The sequence below is a fragment of the Rhinopithecus bieti genome, unplaced genomic scaffold (assembly GCF_001698545.2).
Source record: "Rhinopithecus bieti isolate Rb0 unplaced genomic scaffold, ASM169854v2 scaffold_81659, whole genome shotgun sequence".
Classification (NCBI taxonomy): domain Eukaryota; kingdom Metazoa; phylum Chordata; class Mammalia; order Primates; family Cercopithecidae; genus Rhinopithecus; species Rhinopithecus bieti.
The window spans coordinates 2,088,150-2,109,268 of NW_016837762.1; the positions used below are offsets into that span (position 1 = coordinate 2,088,150).

General features: G+C 37.6%; 1 protein-coding gene across 8 annotated transcripts in view; it reads left to right on the forward strand.

Moving 5' to 3' along the window:
- The window catches only part of KATNAL1 (katanin catalytic subunit A1 like 1), a 130,035-nt gene that overhangs the window by 60,787 nt on the left and 48,129 nt on the right, over nt 1-21,119 (forward strand). For all 8 annotated transcript variants that reach the window (XR_001884144.1, XM_017865940.1, XM_017865935.1 and 5 more), the window contains exons 5-9: nt 3,342-3,469; nt 3,861-3,966; nt 13,528-13,686; nt 14,401-14,527; nt 17,584-17,718. Coding sequence is in view for 7 of the 8 variants with exons in the window: in XM_017865940.1 (XP_017721429.1) it covers nt 3,342-3,469; nt 3,861-3,966; nt 13,528-13,686; nt 14,401-14,527; nt 17,584-17,718 (655 nt within the window). In the remaining variant the exon portion in view is untranslated. The remainder of the gene's footprint in view (nt 1-3,341; nt 3,470-3,860; nt 3,967-13,527; nt 13,687-14,400; nt 14,528-17,583; nt 17,719-21,119) is intronic.

Sequence of the window (21,119 nt, forward strand, 5' to 3'; positions counted from 1 at the left end):
CATTCTATCAAAGACACATGCACACGTTTGTTTATTGCAGCACTATTCACAATAGCAAAGACTTGGAACCAACCCAAATGCCCATCAATGGTAGACTGGATAAAGAAAATGTGTCACATATACCACGGAATACTATGCAGCCATAAAAAAGGATGAGTTCATGTCCTTTGCAGGGACATGGATGAAGCTGGAAGCCATCATTCTCAGCAAACTAACACAGGAACAGAAAACCAAAGACTGCATATTCTCACTCATGAGTGGGAGTTGAACAATGAGAACACGTGGACACAGGGAGGGGAACATCACACACTGGGGCCTGTTGGGGGCTGGGGGATGAGGGGAAGGACAGCATGAGGAGAAGTACCTAATGTAGATGATTGGTTGATGGGTGCAGCAAACCACCGTGGCACTTGTATACCTATGTAACAAACCTGCACGTTCCACACATGTATCCTAGAACTTATAATTAAAAAAAAAAAAAAGAAAGAAAAATAATGAGATTTCCAAGAAACTTTGTACTTTCTTTGGGCCTTTGAAATCAGGCAACAGATGAATAAATTAGGCAAGTGAGAGGCAGTGGCTTTACAGGAAAAAGATCAGCTATAATTCAGCTTAGACATCCCTGTGACTATGACCCAGTGATTTTTATTACTAATTGGCCAGTAATTTCCGATGCGTGGTAGCTTACTACCTAATGAGTCGATTCGTCTGTTGGACAGAATCCATTGTTAGAAAATTCTTTCTTTTGCTGATCTGAAATCTGTATCTTTTGTTACTGGCCCTTGCTTTGGTTTTTTTTGAGCATAATACTTAGTAGGCCTGTTGGTTGTATTGCCCCATTAGGATTTACTTCTTCAGCTTATATCTCTCTAGTTTCCTTGGTCTTCCTCCATATGACATGGGTTTTGAATCCTTTATCATCTTGATTATCCTTCCCTGGGTGTAATTTATCAGCATTTCTCTTAAAATGCAACACCCAGAGCTAGTAACTGATCATGTTTCACTTAATCTGCCAGTGTGAGAGATTGCATAGTAAAATGTAAACAAATTTGCATTTTAGGGCAGACTGTATCATTAATTGTTAGTCACTTTGAGCCTAGTTTTCCTCAAACAGAAGATTATCCAACACTAATGAAAGATGAGTAACAAAGCTTTCTCGATGTCGGAAATTGCGATGTTAGTAAAAAGAAGCTAAAGTCTTCTGCTTTCATGAGAAAAAAAAGTATATCAACCTTCATGCTAAAAATCAAATTCTTGCTAATGTTGACGTTAGTCAACTCACATGAGAATCTAAGGAAAGAACTGTAAGATCATTTCAGTGACATTGTACTTAGTATTATTTATGTACACTTAATAATATCTTGGGGGAGGTTAGCTTTATTGCCTTTAATAGTTTCCTTTAGGTATTGCGTTTAATCTAGCTGTTTATATTTGATATCTATATTCTAATTTAAGTATTTGTTATGAAGAATAACTGTCACCCATTTTACTGATTTCCTGGTATGGCCAAATTAATCTTAGTTTTCTTACGTCTGTTTTTTATAACCTCACCATTTTGATTTGAAAACATTTCCAGAATCTTGTGTGTGGTACTCGATCTGTATTCAAGTCTCATGTGTACCACTGAGAAACCTTGGGTTCTCGGGCAGGTCATTTAACCGGCCTATACACACACTTCTCCTTCTGCGTAGCGAGAGGCTTTTACTTCTTAGATTCTCCTTCTCTACCCCATCCTCTATAGGAGGGGGAAGAAATCCAGACCCACCTCTGCCCGTATCTTCAACCTCTTTCTTCTGTGCAATACCTTTTATCTATCCTGGCTGCTCAGGTTTCTTCACAGCACTTCACAGTTTATGTGTGTTTTTGCTTTATTTACTTGTTATTTGTTTCCCCCTCTGGACTAGATGCTTGATGGGGGCAGATAATGCATTTTCATTCACTGCTCTAAAACCTAATGCGCAATAACATGTGTTGCACGTAAAAGATGCGCAAAAAATCCTGTGATACTGCTATTACTTTCAGATAGGCATGCAGCTTTTTCTTTCTCCTGATGTAGTGTTTATTAAGTTCTTTCCGGCCACTTGGACATTCATATTAAAATGAAATTTTAATTTTAACTTGGTAAATATAAATTACAATGCCATATGAAGGCTCAAGCTCCAGATATGTCAGTTTCTGTTGTATTCTTTGTTGATACATTTCTAGAATAGTTTTAAAATGATTACAGAATGTTCCTAGCCATTTGTTGTTTGAATATGACTTGGTAACCTTGGCCTATCCATACTATAAAATGTGACTCTAGCCTAAGCTTAAGTATGTTGATGATGTATTTGTTGTGTAGGTGCCAAAAATTTACTCCTTTTAATAGTGTCAATATTGATACCTGTCATCTGGAATGCAAGAATCTTCCTGAAAATTTACTAATAAATGTAATACTGCTGCCATACTGCCCAGAAATAATTTGTGGTTTTTTGGTTGAAGTACCAGAATACCATTTGGTCACTTCGTAGTGGCTTAAAGGAACCAGAGCATCTATCCAAAGGAGCCATTTAGTTTCCTCCCAGCACTTATGATTGAGCCTTTTGACTATTTCAGAAGTGGGATTAGAGAAGTTTGTCTTGTTCTTTTGTCTCTTTTGAGGTTGAAGTTTAGGAGATTGACTCATTTTGGCCATTTTCTTGTTTCATTTTTACTCTAGGCAGTAACTGGGGCTAAAGCTCTGGGGAGGCACTTGGCTATGCTTGCTGAAGTATTTCCATAGTTGGACTGTCTCTGGCAAATAAGTAAATTTCATTTAAAGCTTTTCAAAGCTGTGTAAATCTTGGCAGAACCCCATAGAAATCATAGCATATAGTTCCTTTTAAAACAACGATATTGTTAAATGAAGAATTTGGGGTAAAGTATATTGCTTTAATGGTCTTAATACCATTTAAAAAGATCCTTCTACATTAATATTCAAAATGTTTTCTAGTAGTGGTGGAAATCTTCTGCATCTACCAGTTCAAAGGTAGGCTTTCCCAGTCTTTTGGGATCTAGCAAGGATGTTTAGTCTTACCTGCAACTGTCCCTGCAAGAATGTAGATTTGAAGTTTTTAATAAAGTTGACCAGTTCATGTATTTCTGATGAATTACATAGAGGAGAATGGCATTTGAGTAATCAGAAAATACTACCTTAAAATAATAATTATTATTATTTTATTATTTATATATTTATAATTACTATTATCTAAATAATAAAAAATTATTTAGAAAGTGATGGCATTGTAATGTTTTCAAAGTGTAATGATGTTAACTAAATTATCCAGTTATTGACTAGTACTTTCTTTTATACCTATCCCCAGGGAAGGAAGAATATGCAAGATGGTGCAAGTGATGGTGAAATGCCAAAATTTGATGGTGCTGGTTATGATAAGGATCTGGTGGAAGCCCTTGAAAGAGACATTGTATCCAGGAATCCTAGCATTCATTGGTTAGAGTCTTTGAAATTATTGAATTAAAGTAGAGGAGAACACAAGTTATAGGTTGGCTTGGTGTGAGTTTTCTCTTGTTATTCATTAATCTGATTATGACCACCTCTGTAATATGAAAGTATAGAATTGACGGGAGAGTTCTGTCGAATGTAACCGGGACATTTTACATGTTAATTTGAAGTTGATATATAACTGACAAAAGTTGTTAATTCAGTGGCACGTCCTCATTAATAACTAATGTTTTCACTGATGTTTTTATGCAGTAAGAATTAGAATAGTGTTCTTAATAAGAGAATAATTTCGTAAGTAAAAAAAATTAGAAGAATTAGGTTTGACCATAAATCTAAGATCCCTGAATAAACATTATGAAACTTTGCTGTTCTTTCAAAGGGATGACATAGCAGATCTGGAAGAAGCTAAGAAGTTGCTAAGGGAAGCTGTTGTTCTTCCAATGTGGATGCCTGACTTTTTCAAAGGGATTAGAAGGCCATGGAAGGTGAGAATTTATTAAATTGGTTTTGGTATAAAAATGCTGCTTGCATCAGAATGAAAGGCAGCATTGCTGTAGTTTTTGATGTATTTAACCCATTTTGAAAAGGTTGGGAGAAGTTTATATACACCCAAAACACCTGGATTTGAATTTGTAGTTGTGATGTGTTACATCTGCATAGTAGGAGAGATGGGCTTAGAGTGTTGAAACTATATAGTCTTGAGGTCACTTCCCTCAGGGATGCTGAGCTAGAGATTAGCTTTAAGAATTTTCTAGATATATGGTTCTGTAAATAAAAAGTTAAGCAGATTAAGCAGAAATAATGCATAGTCTTATAGAAGAAAGGTGTGATCAAACAGTTATTTTTCAGAAGTTGGAATATTTCTCATTGATGGTTATTTTGTTTTACTTGTCACTGACTTGAAGCTCATTGTTAACTATTTTATAGACTACATTTGCTATATTTTGAGTTTTCACAAACGTTTTTTCTAAACAGAGGTCTTTAGCTGTGTTTTAAAAAACTACTTCTTGACCAGGTACCGTGGCTCACCCCTGTAATCCCAGCACTTTGGGAGGCTGAGGAGGGTGGATCACGAGGTCAGGAGATCGAGACCATCCTGCCCAACGTGGTGAAATCTCATCTGTACTAAAAATACAAAAATTATCTGGGCATGGTGGTGTGTGCCTGTAATCCCAGCTACTCGGGAGGCTGAGGCAGGAGAATCGTTTGAACCCGTGAATTGGAGGTTGCAGTGAGCCAAGATCGTGCAACTGCACTCCAGCCTGGCAACAGAGCCAGGCTCCGTCTCAAAAACAAAAAAAAAAACCCCACTTCTTATGTCATTACAAAATATCTGACTTTATGAATTTATTTTGTCCTTGCTGTGCTTTTGTGGTATTTATTGGCAAACTGGCTTAAGAAAATGAGATATATTTCTAAATAATCTTTTTCCTGACCAAATAATTTTTTTTCTGCAACAGCAGAATAAAATTCTTGACTAGAACTATTATTATTTTTTAAAAGATCATGTTTGAATTCTTTAGGGATTTGTGAGAATAGATTATTTACTAAAATGGGACAATAAATTTATTTTATTTATTTTTTGAGACTGAGTCTCACTCTGTTGCCCAGGCTGGCGTGCAGTGGCGTGATCTTGGCTCACTGCAACCTCTGCCTCCTGAGTTCAAGTGATTCTTGTGCCTCAGCCTCCTGAGTGGCTACAATTACAGCTAAATTTTGTATTTTTGGTAAAGGCTGGATTTTTGCCATGTTGGCCAGGCTGGTCTTGAACTCCTGGCCTCCAGTGATCCGCCCACCTTGGCCTCCCAAAGTGCTGAGATTACAAGCCGGGCGAGATTGCGGGCGCCTATAGTCCCAGCTACTCGGGAGGCTGAGGCAGGAGAATGGTGTGAACCCAGGAGGTGGAGCTTGCAGTGAGCCGAGATCATGCCACTACACTCCAGCCTGGGTGACAGAGCAAGACTCCGTCTCAAAAAAAAAAAGAAATATAGGGCTGAAGCTTGTGAGAGAGGTAAAAGACGGAGATATTAAGCATGAGCCACTGTTTCAAGGCTGATAAATGTATTTTAAAGAATACATGAAAATAAGGAGACCTCAGAAATTTTTCAGGTTTATAAAATTTGTCTCAAAACGTAAATTCCAGAATTTCAGAACTGGAATGAGTCTTTGAGATCATCTTAAATCCGCATTATTTGACAGACTAGAAAATTGAAGTCCAAATGGGTTGTGACAACCATAATAGACCTTTAGAAAATTTAAAATTCAATGTGTCTCAGCTTCTTATGTTTATATGTGCCTTTCCCACAGCACACTTTCTTCTGCATTGTGTGATACCATTCCTTTATCCTTCAGGCACTTACTTAGCCCTGTTATTTGTAAGGTTCCTTGTTTTTCAAGACATAGTCCCTGAGCTGTGAGACATTCTAAATAGAGAGTTGGGCAGTTGCAGATAGCTTTCATTGTTAGGCACTAGCAGAGCCTAATGGGTGGTACAGTCCACATGTACTTGGAAAGCTCAGCAAAGCACAAACATGACATGATTAGAGAAGGCGTTATGCTTGAGGACGTGGGATTCAAGCTGCAATTTGTAAGGTTGTGAGGATTTCACTATGTTGGAGGAGACATTTTGGAGATGTAGGAACTTGAGGGGGATGAATGACGTGAGCAGTGGAATATAGTGAGAAAGTGTAAGTGTGTTTGGGAATAGATGCGTTGAAGTTTTGTAAGGAAGGCAGCATAGAATATTGGTAAGGGGCACAGATCCTGGATCCAGACTGGGTGCATACGAATTCTTACCATTTCCGCTTATTCTCTGATCTTGAGCAAGTTATGGAACTTCTCCATGCCTCAGTTTCCTTATCTATAAAATGGGAATAATAATAGTTATAGGATATAGTGAGGTTAAAATGAGTTAATGAGGCCGTAGAATTACGTAAAGGTTGAAAAAATAAATTAGGGGAAGATTCCAATGGGAAGGTAGGTTGAGGCCAGATTGTATTTCCCAGGAGTTCGATTCTTTTTCTATAGATGTTTGGGAGACCTCTTTGAGCAGGTAGGTAGCATAATTAAACTGGTGAGTTGGAAAAAACAATCTGGTTGCAATGAACACAGAAAGATGGGAGGCAAAGAGCATGTGCAGAAGTGATTGGCAGTAGTTTAGGCTTAAAATTCAAAGAGCCTGAATTGGGATGGTGATTATGAATTAGGAATGGAAGGACGGATGCTAGTGATACTTACTGAAGGAAGTTGGTAACCTTTTGGATGTAATATATATGTCAAGAAGAAGGCAGGGGCAAAGATAATTGGGTTTTGCCTGTGGCAGAATAGTGATGATAACATAAATATGGAGCTCAGGAAGGAGAAAGACGCTGGTTTATTGTTCTTGATGTTGAAAGTTCAGTAGGAGCAGGGGGTGCTTCTGGGGAAAAAGATATGGAATTATTTTTGAGTTTTAAATTTTGGTATAATATTAACGTGGAAATGCACCAAGTTAGAAATACAGGGCTGGCTGGGTGCGGTGGCTCATGCCTGTAATTCCAGCACTTTGGGAGGCTGAGGCAGGCGGATCACGAGGTCAGGAGATCGAGACCATCCTGGCTAACACAGTGAAACCCCGTCTCTACTAAAAATAAAAAATTAGCCGGATGTGGTGGCGGGCGCCTATAGTCCCAGCTACTCGGGAGGCTGAGGCAGGAGAATGGTGTGAACCCAGGAGGTGGAGCTTGCAGTGAGCCGAGATTGCGCCACTACACTCCAGCCTGGGTGACAGAGCAAGACTCCATCTCAAAAAAAAAAAAAAAAAAAAAGAAATACAGGGCTGAAGCTTGTGAGAGAGGTAAAAGACGGAGATATTAAGTGCCTTTTCAAAAATACATATCTCTGGGATGAACTTTTCTGTAACAGAATAATAGCGAGGTCCTTCTTTACAAGTTTTAAGATCAGGTTATATGATTTTTTTATAAAGGCAACATTTAAAATTATACTTAGAAAATAAGGAGATGCCCAAGAAATAGACTACTGTATTTTCAGTGGCTGAAGTGTATAAACATATGCTTGAATCACTCTTACATTGAGACTCTAGTCATCTATCCATTTATCATCCAGCCTATCTTAGCACTTCTCAGACTGCATCATAATTTATCTATATTTTCTAATAGATTAAAAGTCTCTTGAGGATTTATGTGTGATTCCTGACAAATTCAATTTTTTTTCCTCAGGGCCTAGTACTTAGTAAGCATTGGATACATTTACACTGGGGAAATACATATTTATTGAGTATTTACCTTGTGTCACGTGATAGGCTAAGTGCGGAGGATACCAAAATGAGTGAATAATAATAGCCCCCAAGAAGCTCATGGTCTTTGGGTGAATAAGCGTGTATTTAATGGAGGCCATGTGTTAAGTGCAGTATTTGTTGAGGACAGTGTGATTAGTGTCTGAAAGAGTAATGAACTCACTGCTATGGCAGGAGAGAGGAAGAGGGACTTAGTCTGCTGTGGAGAATAATATCAGGGATGGCCTCCCAGAGCAGGTGACTCTGAGCTGAGACTTGAAAGATGAATAGAAGTTAAACAGGTAGATGTGATGAAGAAAGGCTCTAAGGCAGAGTGGATATCATGTACAAACACATGAAAAGTGTAAGAGAACATAGTATATGTGAGGAATCTTCTGTAGTTCAGTGTGGCTGGAAGTATAGAGTGTTTGTATGGGACATAGTAACAAAAGACACTGCTGGAGTGGTTGGTGTGACCTGCTTCTCACAAAGAGCCCTGCAATGCCATGCTAAAGATGTCAGTGAGCCATTGAAGAGTTTTTAGTAGAAGGGTATTTGCAAGTGTAGGAAGATATCTTTTCTGTAGCAGTATGGAGGATAGGTTGGGGATGGACATAGATGGACATGAAAAAGTAATCTCATCAGGAGGCTGTTGAAATAATCTAGCCAAACAATGAGGACAGATAGCTGTAGAAAGGCATGGGCTTTTTGATTAGTGAAAAATCAATGGATTTGTGAGAGATGTTTAGAAGGTATAAGTGACTCATTGTTTACAGGGATGTGGGAGAGAGACAAGTTGTATGACTCCCAGATTCCAGGCTTGAATTGAATGACTTCTGACATGACCTACGTAGAGTTGGGCCAAACTTCACAGGTTGAGAGCACAGTTTTCTGCAAGACTGCCCTCACTTCAGACACTAGCTGCAAACCTGGGGATCCCTAGGTCACTCTTACAACCAGCTGGCTACAAATTCAGGGGTTCCCACTACCCTCTCAGGTTTGATAATTCTCTAGAACAACTCACAGAACTTAGGGAGGCCTTACAGTCCAGCCCAGGACAACATAGTCATGAACATCGTGGATCCCCTTACACATGGCTTTTCTTCTCCCTCTGCCACCTCAGAGACAACAAGGCCAACCCCTCCTTTTCCTCCTCCTCCTTAGCCTATCCAAGCTGAAGACCTTTAAGGTGACACACTTCCATTTAATGAATAATAAATATATTTTTCTCATAATTTTCTTAATAATGTTTTTTTTCTAGGTTTATTGTAAGAATACAATATACAATACATATACAAAATATGTGTTTACAGTTTTTGTTATCAGCAAGACTTCAAGTCAACAATAGGCTATTCATTGTTATGTTTTTTTGGGAATCAAAAATTATATGCAGATTTTGACTGTATAGGGGACTGGTGCCCCAACCCCTGAGTCGTTCAGGGAGCAGCTGTACTTACAATGATATTGTTATTATAGCCAAAGGATGTAAATCGGAACCAGCCAAAAGGAGAAACTTACAGGGCGAGGTCTAGAAGGATGCGCAAGGTGACGCTTCTTTCGCCCTCTCTTCCTGGAGTCAGGATGCTTTACTCTCCTGGAAGTGTGACAATAGGGAGATGATGGCATCACATGGACGTGTGATAGTACTGCTATAGTTTGGATGTGGTTTGGTTATTTGTCCCACCAAATCTCATGTTGAAATTTGATTCTTGATGTGGTGGTGTTGGGAGGTGGTGCCTAATGGGAGGAGTTTGGGCCATGGGGGCAGATCCCTCATGAATGGCTTGGTGCCGACCTCGTGGTAATGAGCATGTCCTCACTCTGTTCATTCTCATGAGAAGTGGCTGTTGCCCCTCTCTCTTGCTTCTGCTCTTGCCATGTAAGTTCTGCATGCTGCTGGCTCCCTTTCACCTTTCTCTGTAAGTGGAAGCAGCATGAGTCCATCACTAGAAACTGAACGGGTGCAGGCACCATGCTTCCTGTGCAGCCTGCAGAACTGTGAGCCAAATAAACCTTTTTTTCTTTAAAATTACCCAGCCTCAGGTATTTCTTTGTAACAACACAAATGGACTAAGAGAAATACATAGAGTATTGCCAATTAGGGAAGCTCACGTGATCAATTGAATCATTGCCCGTGGTTCTTAATCTCTTGTTCTCTTCCTCTCCCCAAAGGTTGAGTTGATATCACATGGCTCAAAGCCCCAGCTCTCTAATCACATGGTTGGTTTTCCTGGCATGGTCACCCCCCATTCTGAGTTGTCTTGTTGGTGTTAACTATATAGGGCCCACCATGAGTCACCTCATTAGCATAAAATTTCAGGGCCTGTTGTGATAACAAAAATAATCCTGTCACTAGGGTATTTCCAAGGTTTTAGAGGCTATTTTCCAGGGACTGGGGACAAAGGCCAGCTAAATTCTTTATTATACAGGGTGCAGGGAACTGATATTGGAAATAGAGAAAGGAGCAGGTTTAAATAGAAACAAAATGTGTTTCAGTAAATACTCAGCAGCTAATTCATAATAGAGGCCGGGAGCTTCAGATAGAGTGTGAGTGTAAAATTGTGAGATAGAAAGGTTGGTTGGTGATATGGGTGTGGATGAGTTTGTTCAGGAGTTTTTAAAGGGAAAGGTTTAGAATTGCTTTGGGGATGTAAAGGGCAGAGGAAAGAGGAGATCTGAGGTGGTGAACGTAGCCAGAGAGCAGAGGTGTCAGGAAAAGGGCAGTGTCAGGGTTTCGAGAAGAGGGGGATTAATACCATGTATCAGCAGCGTCAAAGGCCAGAAAGAAGTCAGGGAGGCCCGACTGAAGAGTGGTCATTAGGTTAGTAAATGAAGTATTTTTAGTGAATTGGTGAAGACTAAAGTCATGTTGTAGCTTATGAAGAAGAAATAGCATAAACCATTGAAGGTCGGCTGTGAGAGGAAGGAGAGGTTAATAGTAGCTAGAGGATTTGTAGAGTCAAGTGAAGGATTTTTTTTATTTTTTGGTGTCAATTTTATCTATCTTTTAAAACATTTGTGTTTTGAATTGATACATAATAAATGTACATACTTTTGGGGTTCATGTGATAATACATTCACATAATTTGTAAAGATCCAATCAGTGTAAATGGGATATCCACCACCTTTAACATTTGTCTTCATGCTAAGAACATTCAAATTATTAAATTATTCTCTTCTAGTTATTTTGAAATATACAATAGACTATTGTAAACTATGGTCACACTACTGAGTTATCAAGTTGTACTCATTAATCAGCCTCTCTTAATTCCCCCTTGACCCCTACCCTTCCCAGCCTCTGGTAACCATCAGTCTATTCTGTCTTTATGGATGCTTTTTTATCTCCCACAAATGAATGAAAACATGTGATATGTGTCTTTTTGTGCTTGGTGTATTTCACTTAACACAATGACTTCCACCTCCATCCATGTTGCTATAAATGACAAGATTTTATTTTTTTATGGCTGAATAGTATTCCATTTTATATATATACCACATTTTCTTTCTCCATTCATCCATTGTTGGGCACTTAGGTTGATTTCATATTTTGGCTGTTGTGAACAGTGCTGTGATAAACAGGAGTGCAAATAACTCTTCGATATATTGATTCCCTTTTTTTTTTCTTTTTTTGGATGTATACCCAGTAGTGGAATTGCTGGATCATATGGTAGATCTACTTTTAGTTTTTTGAGGAACCTCCACACAGTTTTCCACAGTGGCTCCCAACAACAGTATAGGAGCATTCCCCTTTTTCCATATCCTCACCATCATCTATTATGAGCTATCTTTTTGGTGAAAGCCATTTTAATTGGAGTGAGATGATCTCATTTTGGTTTTGACTTGAATTTCTCTAATGATGAGTGATATTGAGCATTTTATATCTATTGGACATCTGTATGTCTTTTGAGAAATGTCTATTCAGACCTTTTGCCCATTTTAAAATTGGATTATTTGTCTTTTTGCTGTTGAGTTGCTTGAGCTGCTTATGTGTTCTGGTTACTAATCCCTTGTCAGATGGATATTTTGCAAATATTTTCTCCCATTGTGGGAGTGTCTCTTTGTTGTTTCCTTTGCTGTGCAGAAGCTTTTTAGTTTTATATAATCTGTTTATCTGTTTTTGCTTTGGTTGCCTGTGCTTTTGAGGTCTTACACAAAAAATCTGCCTGGACTGATGTCCTGTAGCATTTCCCCAGTGTTTTCTTCTAGTAGTTTCATAGTTTCAGGTTTTTAACCTATTTTGATTTGATTTTCGTATATGGTCTTTAATCCATTTTGATTTTTGTATATGGTGAGAGATCGGCATCTAGTTTCATTCTTCTGTGTATGGTTATCCAGTTTTTCCAGCAACATTTATTGAAGAGACTGTTCTTTCCTTAAGGGCTTTTTGTAAGGTGACAGATTAAAGTGTATTTATATACCAAGGGGAAAGAGCCAGTAGACAAAGAGATACAGGAAAGAGATAAATTAATTAAAGGAGTAATGTCATGAGAAGGTGAAGTTTATAAATATCATACAGTAGCTATGAACAGATGCTAATGTTAGAAATGAACTCCTATAGGAGGTGGCCACATTAATGGTATTACAGGATGGCCCTCTCAGAGAGAATGGAAAAAGACATCGCAGAAATAAGAACTTTGCTCTGGCTACGCCTATAGCATCAATTGGTCGTTTTCATGGTTTTTAAAATCTCAACCTCATGCAAAGTTGAGAGTTCCCTAACAAAACAAAAAAATATTTTTGTAAAACTAATGTTTCAAATCTTAGTGATTCCTGGTTGATCTGTGTATCAAAATTCTATAGCTAGAAAAGCATTTGGACAGTTTCTGAATTTGGAGTTTATGGAACTTTGACATACACATAGTTTTCAAAGCTTAAATCCCCAGAAGCTTGTCAAACCAAAGTAGCAATTGGATCAGAATTCCTCTTAAGGAATCACCAAATATTACGCACAAAAATTTAGTGTGAGCTATGTATTTAAACTCTATTAAAAGTACTGGAAGAAAATAATTATTTAAGAACCCATTAGTTTTTTAAGACTAGAGGATTGGTTTCCTTGAATAATTTTATTCTTCACTGATTTGTTTTATAGAATACTTTTATGTTTGTTTTCAAAACTAAGAAGTAACTAAAGTTTGGTTTTTATTCTGCATTTACTGGCTCTTTCATCACTATCACTGTTTTATATAAACTGTCTTAACACTTTAAAATGATACAAATCTTGCTAATTTGATTATGTTTGAATCACCACTGGATTTTTTACTGTTACCTTATTAACTCATAAATGGGTCTTTATTTTTTACTGAAAGCTGTATATTATAAATGCACTGTGGAAGATAGGTTCTGTCTCTTATAGAGGGTAAGGAATGTGTAATTCTGCCACATGTGATAGAAAATGTCTTATTTTTAATATGTGTAAACAGAACAGTTGCTTTTAAGCAGTGTTCAGTATTTTATATATATATCATATGCCAGGTTCAGGAAACTGAGATTCTATCTAAATATATGAGAAAACTGTTTGTTGTCTAGGCTTTTTGTTAGATTATCTCTGACTACCTCTGACTTGAGACATTTTGTGAAATTTCTTCATTTTTTTCTAGCTATAAAATGATACTCTTGCTAAATACATCATGATTTTACTGTGGTAATTTTGAGTTTATCTTTTCATTAAAAGATGGAAAAGATGGAAAAATCTTAATGTACATTAATAGCTGATGATAATTTATAAAACTTTTTTAATCTGATAAATCATTTAATTCATCTTTTGAAATGTCAGGGTGTACTGATGGTTGGACCCCCAGGCACTGGTAAAACTATGCTTGCTAAAGCTGTTGCCACTGAATGTGGTACAACATTCTTCAACGTTTCCTCTTCTACGCTGACATCTAAATATAGAGGTGAATCTGAGAAGTTAGTTCGTCTGTTGTTTGAGATGGTGAGTGACGATAAATTCAGATTTCAAAGTAGTGTGTGTAGGCCTATGATGCTCGCATATATCAGTTCTGTCCACCTGGAATCTTTTTTGAAAAGGGCAGTGTAGTTCTATTTTAGTAGTTCTTGACACACTGACGAGAAATGGGATGATGAGTTTTGTGGGGTAGTTGGTGTATGTTCAGTGTATCTTTTTCTTTAAGGTACAACAAGGCCTTTTGGCACCCTGTCCACTGAGGGTGGAAGAAGAGACTTTGGTGGTGTGTGTGGGTTGACTAGTATTTCTGCATCTCTAGTAAGCTGATGGAAGAGAAGAATATTTTAATATGTATTTTAAAATCAGAGCCTGACCTGTCATTAAAGTTTATTCCTTTTCATATGGGATTTGCAGTAACTTAAGAATGTATATTTGAGGATTGAGATTGACTTATTTTTGAAAAATTTTTCATTATGGGAATTTTCAGACATGAATGTAGAAAGCATAGTACAGTGAACCCCTATGTATCTATCACCCAACTTCACCAGCCATATAACCTTTATTTTTAGAAATTTCTTTTTTCTCATGGGAATGATTGATTTAGCCTTTGCCATAACCAGGTAATGGCATTAAAACAGTGAGAAGTTTCTGCTCTGTTTTGCCATTGTTTTAAAAGGTTTTTGTAACTACTCCGATTGTTTTGAGATTATTGAATGATTTCTTTAAAATATTTTCATAAAGGCTAGATTTTATGCCCCTACCACGATCTTCATTGATGAGATAGATTCTATCTGCAGTCGAAGAGGAACCTCTGATGAACATGAGGCAAGTCGCAGGGTCAAGTCTGAACTGCTCATTCAGATGGATGGTAATTGATATTTAATTATTGTTTCGAAACTCTTATTTTTCAATATTTTGTGTAAACTCATAATCAATGGCTGGATTAGAAGGCAACCTAAGTTTAATTATTTGTTCATTCACCCGTTTGTTCATTTGTTCATGCACTCAGAAAGCATTGCTTGCATACTTATTAGAGATCATGCACCATTTCAGGTTCCGAGGTTACAAAGAAAAAGGCTACTGTGGCCTTCAAGGAGCTTACTATTTGGAGCAAAGGTTCTAGAGGCATGATCTAGAGTCCTAGGGATCCTTGAGACCCTTTAAAGAATCTGCAAGGTCAAAACTATTTTCATAGGAATATCAAGTCATTGTTTGCCTTTTCTTTTTCACTCTCATTCTCTCACAAGTGTACAGTAGAGTTTTCTAGAGGCTGTAAGATGTAGGGTATCATAAAAGGTAGAAAGCAGAAGCAGATATGAGAATCCAGCTTTTCTCTAGTTAGACATTAAAGAAATTTGCAAAATGTAAAATAAAAGCCCGTCTTTTTTTAATATTTTGGAAAACATACTTTTCATTAAAATGTGTACAAGTNGTAAGATGTAGGGTATCATAAAAGGTAGAAAGCAGAAGCAGATATGAGAATCCAGCTTTTCTCTAGTTAGACATTAAAGAAATTTGCAAAAATGTAAAAATAAAAGCCCGTCTTTTTTTAATATTTTGGAAAACATACTTTTCATTAAAATGTGTAAACAAGTAATGAATTTATCATTTTTTAAGTGAACTAATATTTTTAAATTTCAATTTTAGGGTTTTTCTTTTTTTTCTTACAATTTCCCCATGCACCATCTATTTTAAGTTTTAAAGATATTGATAGATACACTCCACACACAAAAAAGCTGTTTGGGGTTCTCAATAATTTTTTATTATTATTATTTTTTAAGATTCAGAGTCTTGCTCTGTTGCCTAGGCTGGAGTACAGTGGTGTGAACACAGCTCGCTGCAGCCTCGACCTCCTGGGCTCAAGCAGTCCTCCTGCCTCAGCCTCCTAAGTAGCTGGGACCACAGGCCCATGCCACCACATCTGGTTAAGTTTTATTTTTTTGTAAAGACAGGGTCTTGCCATGTTTCCCAGGCTGTAGTTGAACTCTTGAGCTGAGGTGATCCTCTGGACTCAGCCTCTCTAAGTGCTAGGATTATAGACATGAGCCACTGCATGCAGCCTCAGTAATTTTTAAGAGTATAAAAGGGTCCTGAGATCACACAGTGTGAGAACCACTGATCTGGATGAGAAGCAGGCAACTGATCAGATGAGTATAATACATTGTGGTACATTCTGGGGTAGAAGTAAAGTCTGGGTGCAGTGGAAACATAGGAGAGGCACCACCAAGACTCAAGGGGAGTCTTGGAAACAGATAGCCGAGTTGGACTTTGAAGCATTGGTAGGAGTTATCCAGACAGAGAAAAAAGGCCCTGAGGAGCCATAGAAGGAAGAGGGTTATGGGCTCAGAGCTGCTGTTTAGAGATAAGTTACGCTGGTAGTTAGTTGTGTGGTAGACAAGGGGCTGTTCAAGCAAAACATTAGAACAGATAAAATATGTTTAAAAATATCCAGGGTGAGGGACTGAGTGCAGTGGCTCATGCCTGTAGTCCCAGCACTTTGGGAGACTGAAGTGGGAGGATCACTTGAGGCCAGGAGTTCAAAACCAACCTGGTTGACATAGCAAGACTTGAAGCAACAACTTTAGAAAGTAGCTAGGTGTGGTGGCATGTGCCTGTAGTCCCAGCTACTCAGGAGGCTAAGGTGGGAGGATAGCTTGAGCGCAGGAGTTTGAGGCCACAGTGAGCTGTAATTGTGCCATAGCACTCTAGCCTGGGCAACAGAACAAGAACGTGTCTCATAACAACAAAACACCAGTAATATCCAAGTTGTATTGTTTCGAAACAGTCATGGTTATTCCTCAACTGTGGATCCTTACTGAATACTTATAACGTACTATGAGACCCTGCCCTCAATGAGTTTACCATTGTAACTTTTGCTAAAATATGAGAGAAAGAAATGAGTGCGTTTTATTTTTGAGGTGGGGTATAGGGGAAAACATTAGGTGTTTAAAATTGGAAAAGGAAATTACTGAATACAAATTTAGTCAGCTGAATTTCATTGAAGGATATTTGTGATTATTGTTGATTATTAGTTGGACAGCTTGATTCTTTGTCATAATGATTGGAGTTTAGTAATAAGAAAATATTATAAGTTTCAGTGAGCCAACATCATGCCAGAGCACTCCAGCCCGAACAACGGAACCAGACCTTGTTTTTTTAAAAAATAACTATATTGAACTAGTTTGCTTTAAATCCACTAGTACTTTATTATTCCAGACTAGAAAGTCTTATCAGTAAAGTTTATGGGTTTTTTATCTTTTATTTTTCACTACATATTTTCTAGAGTTTCTGTTGTGTGACCTGAAATTTTTTATTCTAGAATTTTATTCTAAAAGGAGACACTGCGTATATATATGTAGTTGGTTTGGTTATTTTTATCTGTGATTACTGGGTTCATTCTTAAATGTCTTGTTTATTTTTTACAAGTCATTTAAAAGTTTAAAGGACAACATCATGGAACTATAACCTGTCTTTCAGAATTGTAATTGCATGCTAGAATATTAAGTAAATGTGAACCCTCTGTTTTCACTTCTTGAGAAAACAGACTAAAACTAAAGTAAAATTTTGTGGAAATTTGTGATTTCAAGGAAATAAGAGGAATAAAACAGAGCCTAATCTCCATGCCTTTTCTTTTCAGGAAAATATACATTCAGTTTCTTACAGAAAAATGGATATTTTTATTGGATTAAAATCCTGCAGTGGGTTACACAAAAAAAAATCCCACACTAGGTTATGTGAATTCTTCTACTTCTTTGTTTTGTAGTTATCTGTTGATGAGTCTGGTTTTGCCAGCACACAGAGGTCAGGACTACACTGTCTTCTTCATCATTGATTCTGCCACTTTGGCTAACAGAAATGTTAACTGAATGAAAGAATAAAGGGTTGTAAGGAAAACACTATCTTTTCCTCCCTCACTGTGTGTAGGAGTTGGAGGAGCTTTAGAAAATGATGATCCTTCCAAAATGGTTATGGTATTGGCTGCTACTAATTTCCCGTGGGACATTGATGAAGCCTTGCGAAGAAGGTTAGAAAAAAGGATATATATACCTCTCCCAACAGGTATGATGCCTTCTCTATTTTGAGCTTTCTGTTACTTTCTGTTACCTTTCCCATGTGTCTGAATCTTTTTTTCCATGGCCATTCTGCTTAAAGAAGTTTATAGCATCACAAAACTAGTTTGTAGTAGATGTGAACACAGGCCACAGTACTCTATTGAAATTTCTTACATTTCAGAGAAATTCTTAAATTTGGAACAATATTCATGTTAATAAATATGGTAGCACTTTTAAGTTTACACTTTTAAACTTGCAGGTTTTTTAAAATCTTTTTCAAAATATGCTGTTTTGGAGTGAGAGTGTGTGTGTGTGTGTGTGTGTGTGTGTGTGTGTGTGTGTGTGTGTGTGTTTTTATTTTTTTATTTTTGAGACAGAGTCTTACTCTGTTGCCCAGGCTGGAGTGCAGTGGCGTGATCTGAGGTCACTGCAACCTCCGCCTCCTAAGTTCGAGTGGTTCTTGTGCCTTAGCCTTCCGAATAGCTGGGATTACAGGTGTGTGCCACCACACCCAGCTAATTTTTGTGTTTTTAGTAGAGACAGGGTTTTGCCATGTTTTCTAGGATGGTCTCGAACTCCTGGCCTCAAATGATTTCCTGTCTCGGCCTCACAAAGTGCTGGGATTACAGGTGTGAACCACCATACCTGGCCTGGAAAATATAATTTCATCCTGTTAATGAATGCTGAAATTTCCGTACATGAATTTTTTCTTTTTCTTTTGAGGTAAAGTGTGCATAGAATGAAATGTACTTAAGTATATAATTTGAAAGAGTACAAATCAGTCCTTCTGTTTAATCAATACCCTAATCAAGATGTAAGGCATTTCCATCATCCTATAAAGTTCCTGTGTGCTCCCACCAGCTAACCCTCCAATAGGCATTCACTGTACGTGATTTTTATCACCATAGATTAGTTCTTTCTCTTGTTAAACTTCATATAAATGGAATCGTAACAGCATGTACTCACTGTGTCTGGCTCCTTTCACTTGATGTTCATCCATGTGATCACATGTATCAGCAGCTTATTCCTGGTTTGATTATACCACAATTTCTTTATTCTCCTTTTGATTGGTATTTAAGTTATTTCTAGTTTTTTGGCTATTATGAATAAAGCTGTAAACTTTCTTGTACACATCTTTTTTATGGATGAATGTTTTCAATTCTTTTGGATAATATAAGAAAAGAAAGGATGGGTCATAGGGTAGGCATATGTTTAGCTTTTATAGGAAATACCCAAATTATTTTTCAGAATGGTTGTATCATTTTGTATTCCATCATCAACAAATAGGAATTCAAATACTTCCGTATCCTTGCCGACATGTGGTGTTGTCAGTATTTTAATTTCAGTCATTCTAGTAAGTATGAAATGCTATCTCATGATTTTAATTGGTATTTCTCTGATGACTTACATAGAGTACCTTTTTATGTACTTTTTATGGTCATGGTATACTTTTGTGTAGTGTCATTTCTTTTCCCAGTTTTAATTGGATTATTTGTTGCTGTATTAATGCTTTTTATGTTATTAGATCTGTGCATTGTGAATATTTTCTTCCAGTTTGTGGTTTGCCTTTTGATTTTCTTTATGGTGTCTCTTAATAAGTAGACATTTTAAATTTTGATGAAGTCCTGTTGACAATTTTTTTAAATGAATAGTACTTTTAGTGTCTTAAGAAATCTTATCTATCCCAAAGCTGCAAAGTTTTTCTCCTGTTTTCTTTTGGAAACTGTATTTATGTCTGTGATTCCTCTTGCATGAATTTGTGTGTGTGTGTGTGTGTGTGTGTGTGTGTAGATTTTTCATATATACAGTTGTAGCATCACTTACTGAAAGTTTTCTTTTTTCATTGAATTACTTCGGCACCTTCATTGAAAATTATTTTGTTGTGTATGTGTGGGTCTATTTCTGAATACTATTCTGTTCCATCGTTTTTTAAATCCATACACATGGTTATCTAAGTTATTTGTGTTTTTCTTGAGCAAGCTTTGGTAACTTGTGTCTTTCAAAGAATTTGTCTATTTTTTGTAAGTTGTCAGATTGTTTTGAATTTGACCTAATGTGAATGTGGAAGCTGATTAAATAGTTATGGGAGATGGTGGATTTCATGTCTGGTTCTGGAACTTGAAGTCAATAGGAGGGCACTTAGGAAGAGATGATGAATGTGAAGTGGTAGAAGTAAGGACAAACTCTACCTGTGGAGGTGGAGTCCATGAGGATACATTGAAATCTGTGTTGAACTCTTTTTTTTTTCCACTGAGACTCCTAACCTTGATGAATGGGCTTTCCGACAGAAGAAGCCAGCTAAATGTATACCTGGTTCAAGAGTCAAGAAAGCTGAAGGGGCCGGACGTGGTGGCTCATGCCTGTAATTCCAGCATGATGGGAGGCTGAGGTGGGCGGATCACATGGTCAGGAGATTGAGACCATCTTGGCTAACACAGTGAAACCCTGTCTCTACTAAAAATATAAAAAATTAGCTGGGCGTGGTGGCGGGCACCTGTAGTCCCAGCTACTCGGGAGGCTGAGGCAGAAGAATGGCGTGAACCCAGGAGGCGGAGCTTGCAGTGAGCTGAGATCGTGCCACTGCACTCCAGCCTGGGTGACAGAGCGAGACTCCATCTCAAAAAAAAAAAGCTGAAGGAAGAAATGTGGCAGAAACTACAAAGAGCTGAAGGTACAAGTGCTGCCCCACACTAACAAGGAGAATGGAGAACCAAGAAATAAGTGACAGTATGTGCCAGCTTTCTGAGATGATTCATTTTTGCCTTTCACATCTCAGACATAACTCATGTGGTCCACAATAACCCAGAACTATGCAATAAAGAGAATTCTGGGAAATGAAATTCCAGCTTCACTTAAGTTGGCATAATACAAATCTACACACCTTATTTTCCTTTTTTTGGCCATAGGATCTATAGTGATGGCTCATTTTCATTCCTAATGTTAGTGATTTGTCTCTATTGTTCTTCATAATTTTGGTTGAGATTTATCAATATTGTTAATCTTTTCGAAGAACCAAATTTTTGCTTTGTTAATTTTCTATTTTCTATTTCAGTGATTCTCTCTTTAAAACAATTTTTTTTTGCTTTATACTTTGAGTATAATTTTTTCATTCTGAAGTTAGAAACTAAGATTATTGATTTTAGGGACAGCCCTCTCCCACTTTTTTTTTAAAGAGACAGAATCTTGCTCTGTTACCCAGGCTGGAGTGCAGTGGCTTGATAGTAGCTCACTGCAGCCTCAAACTTTTGGAATCAACAGATCCTCCCACCTCAGCCTCTTGAGTAGGGACTGCAAACACATGCCACTGTGCCTGGCTCATTTTTTTTATTTTTATTTTTTGTAGAGACAGAGGCTTGCTGTGTTTCCCAGGCTGGTCTCAAACTCCTGGCCTCAAGCAATCCTCCCGAT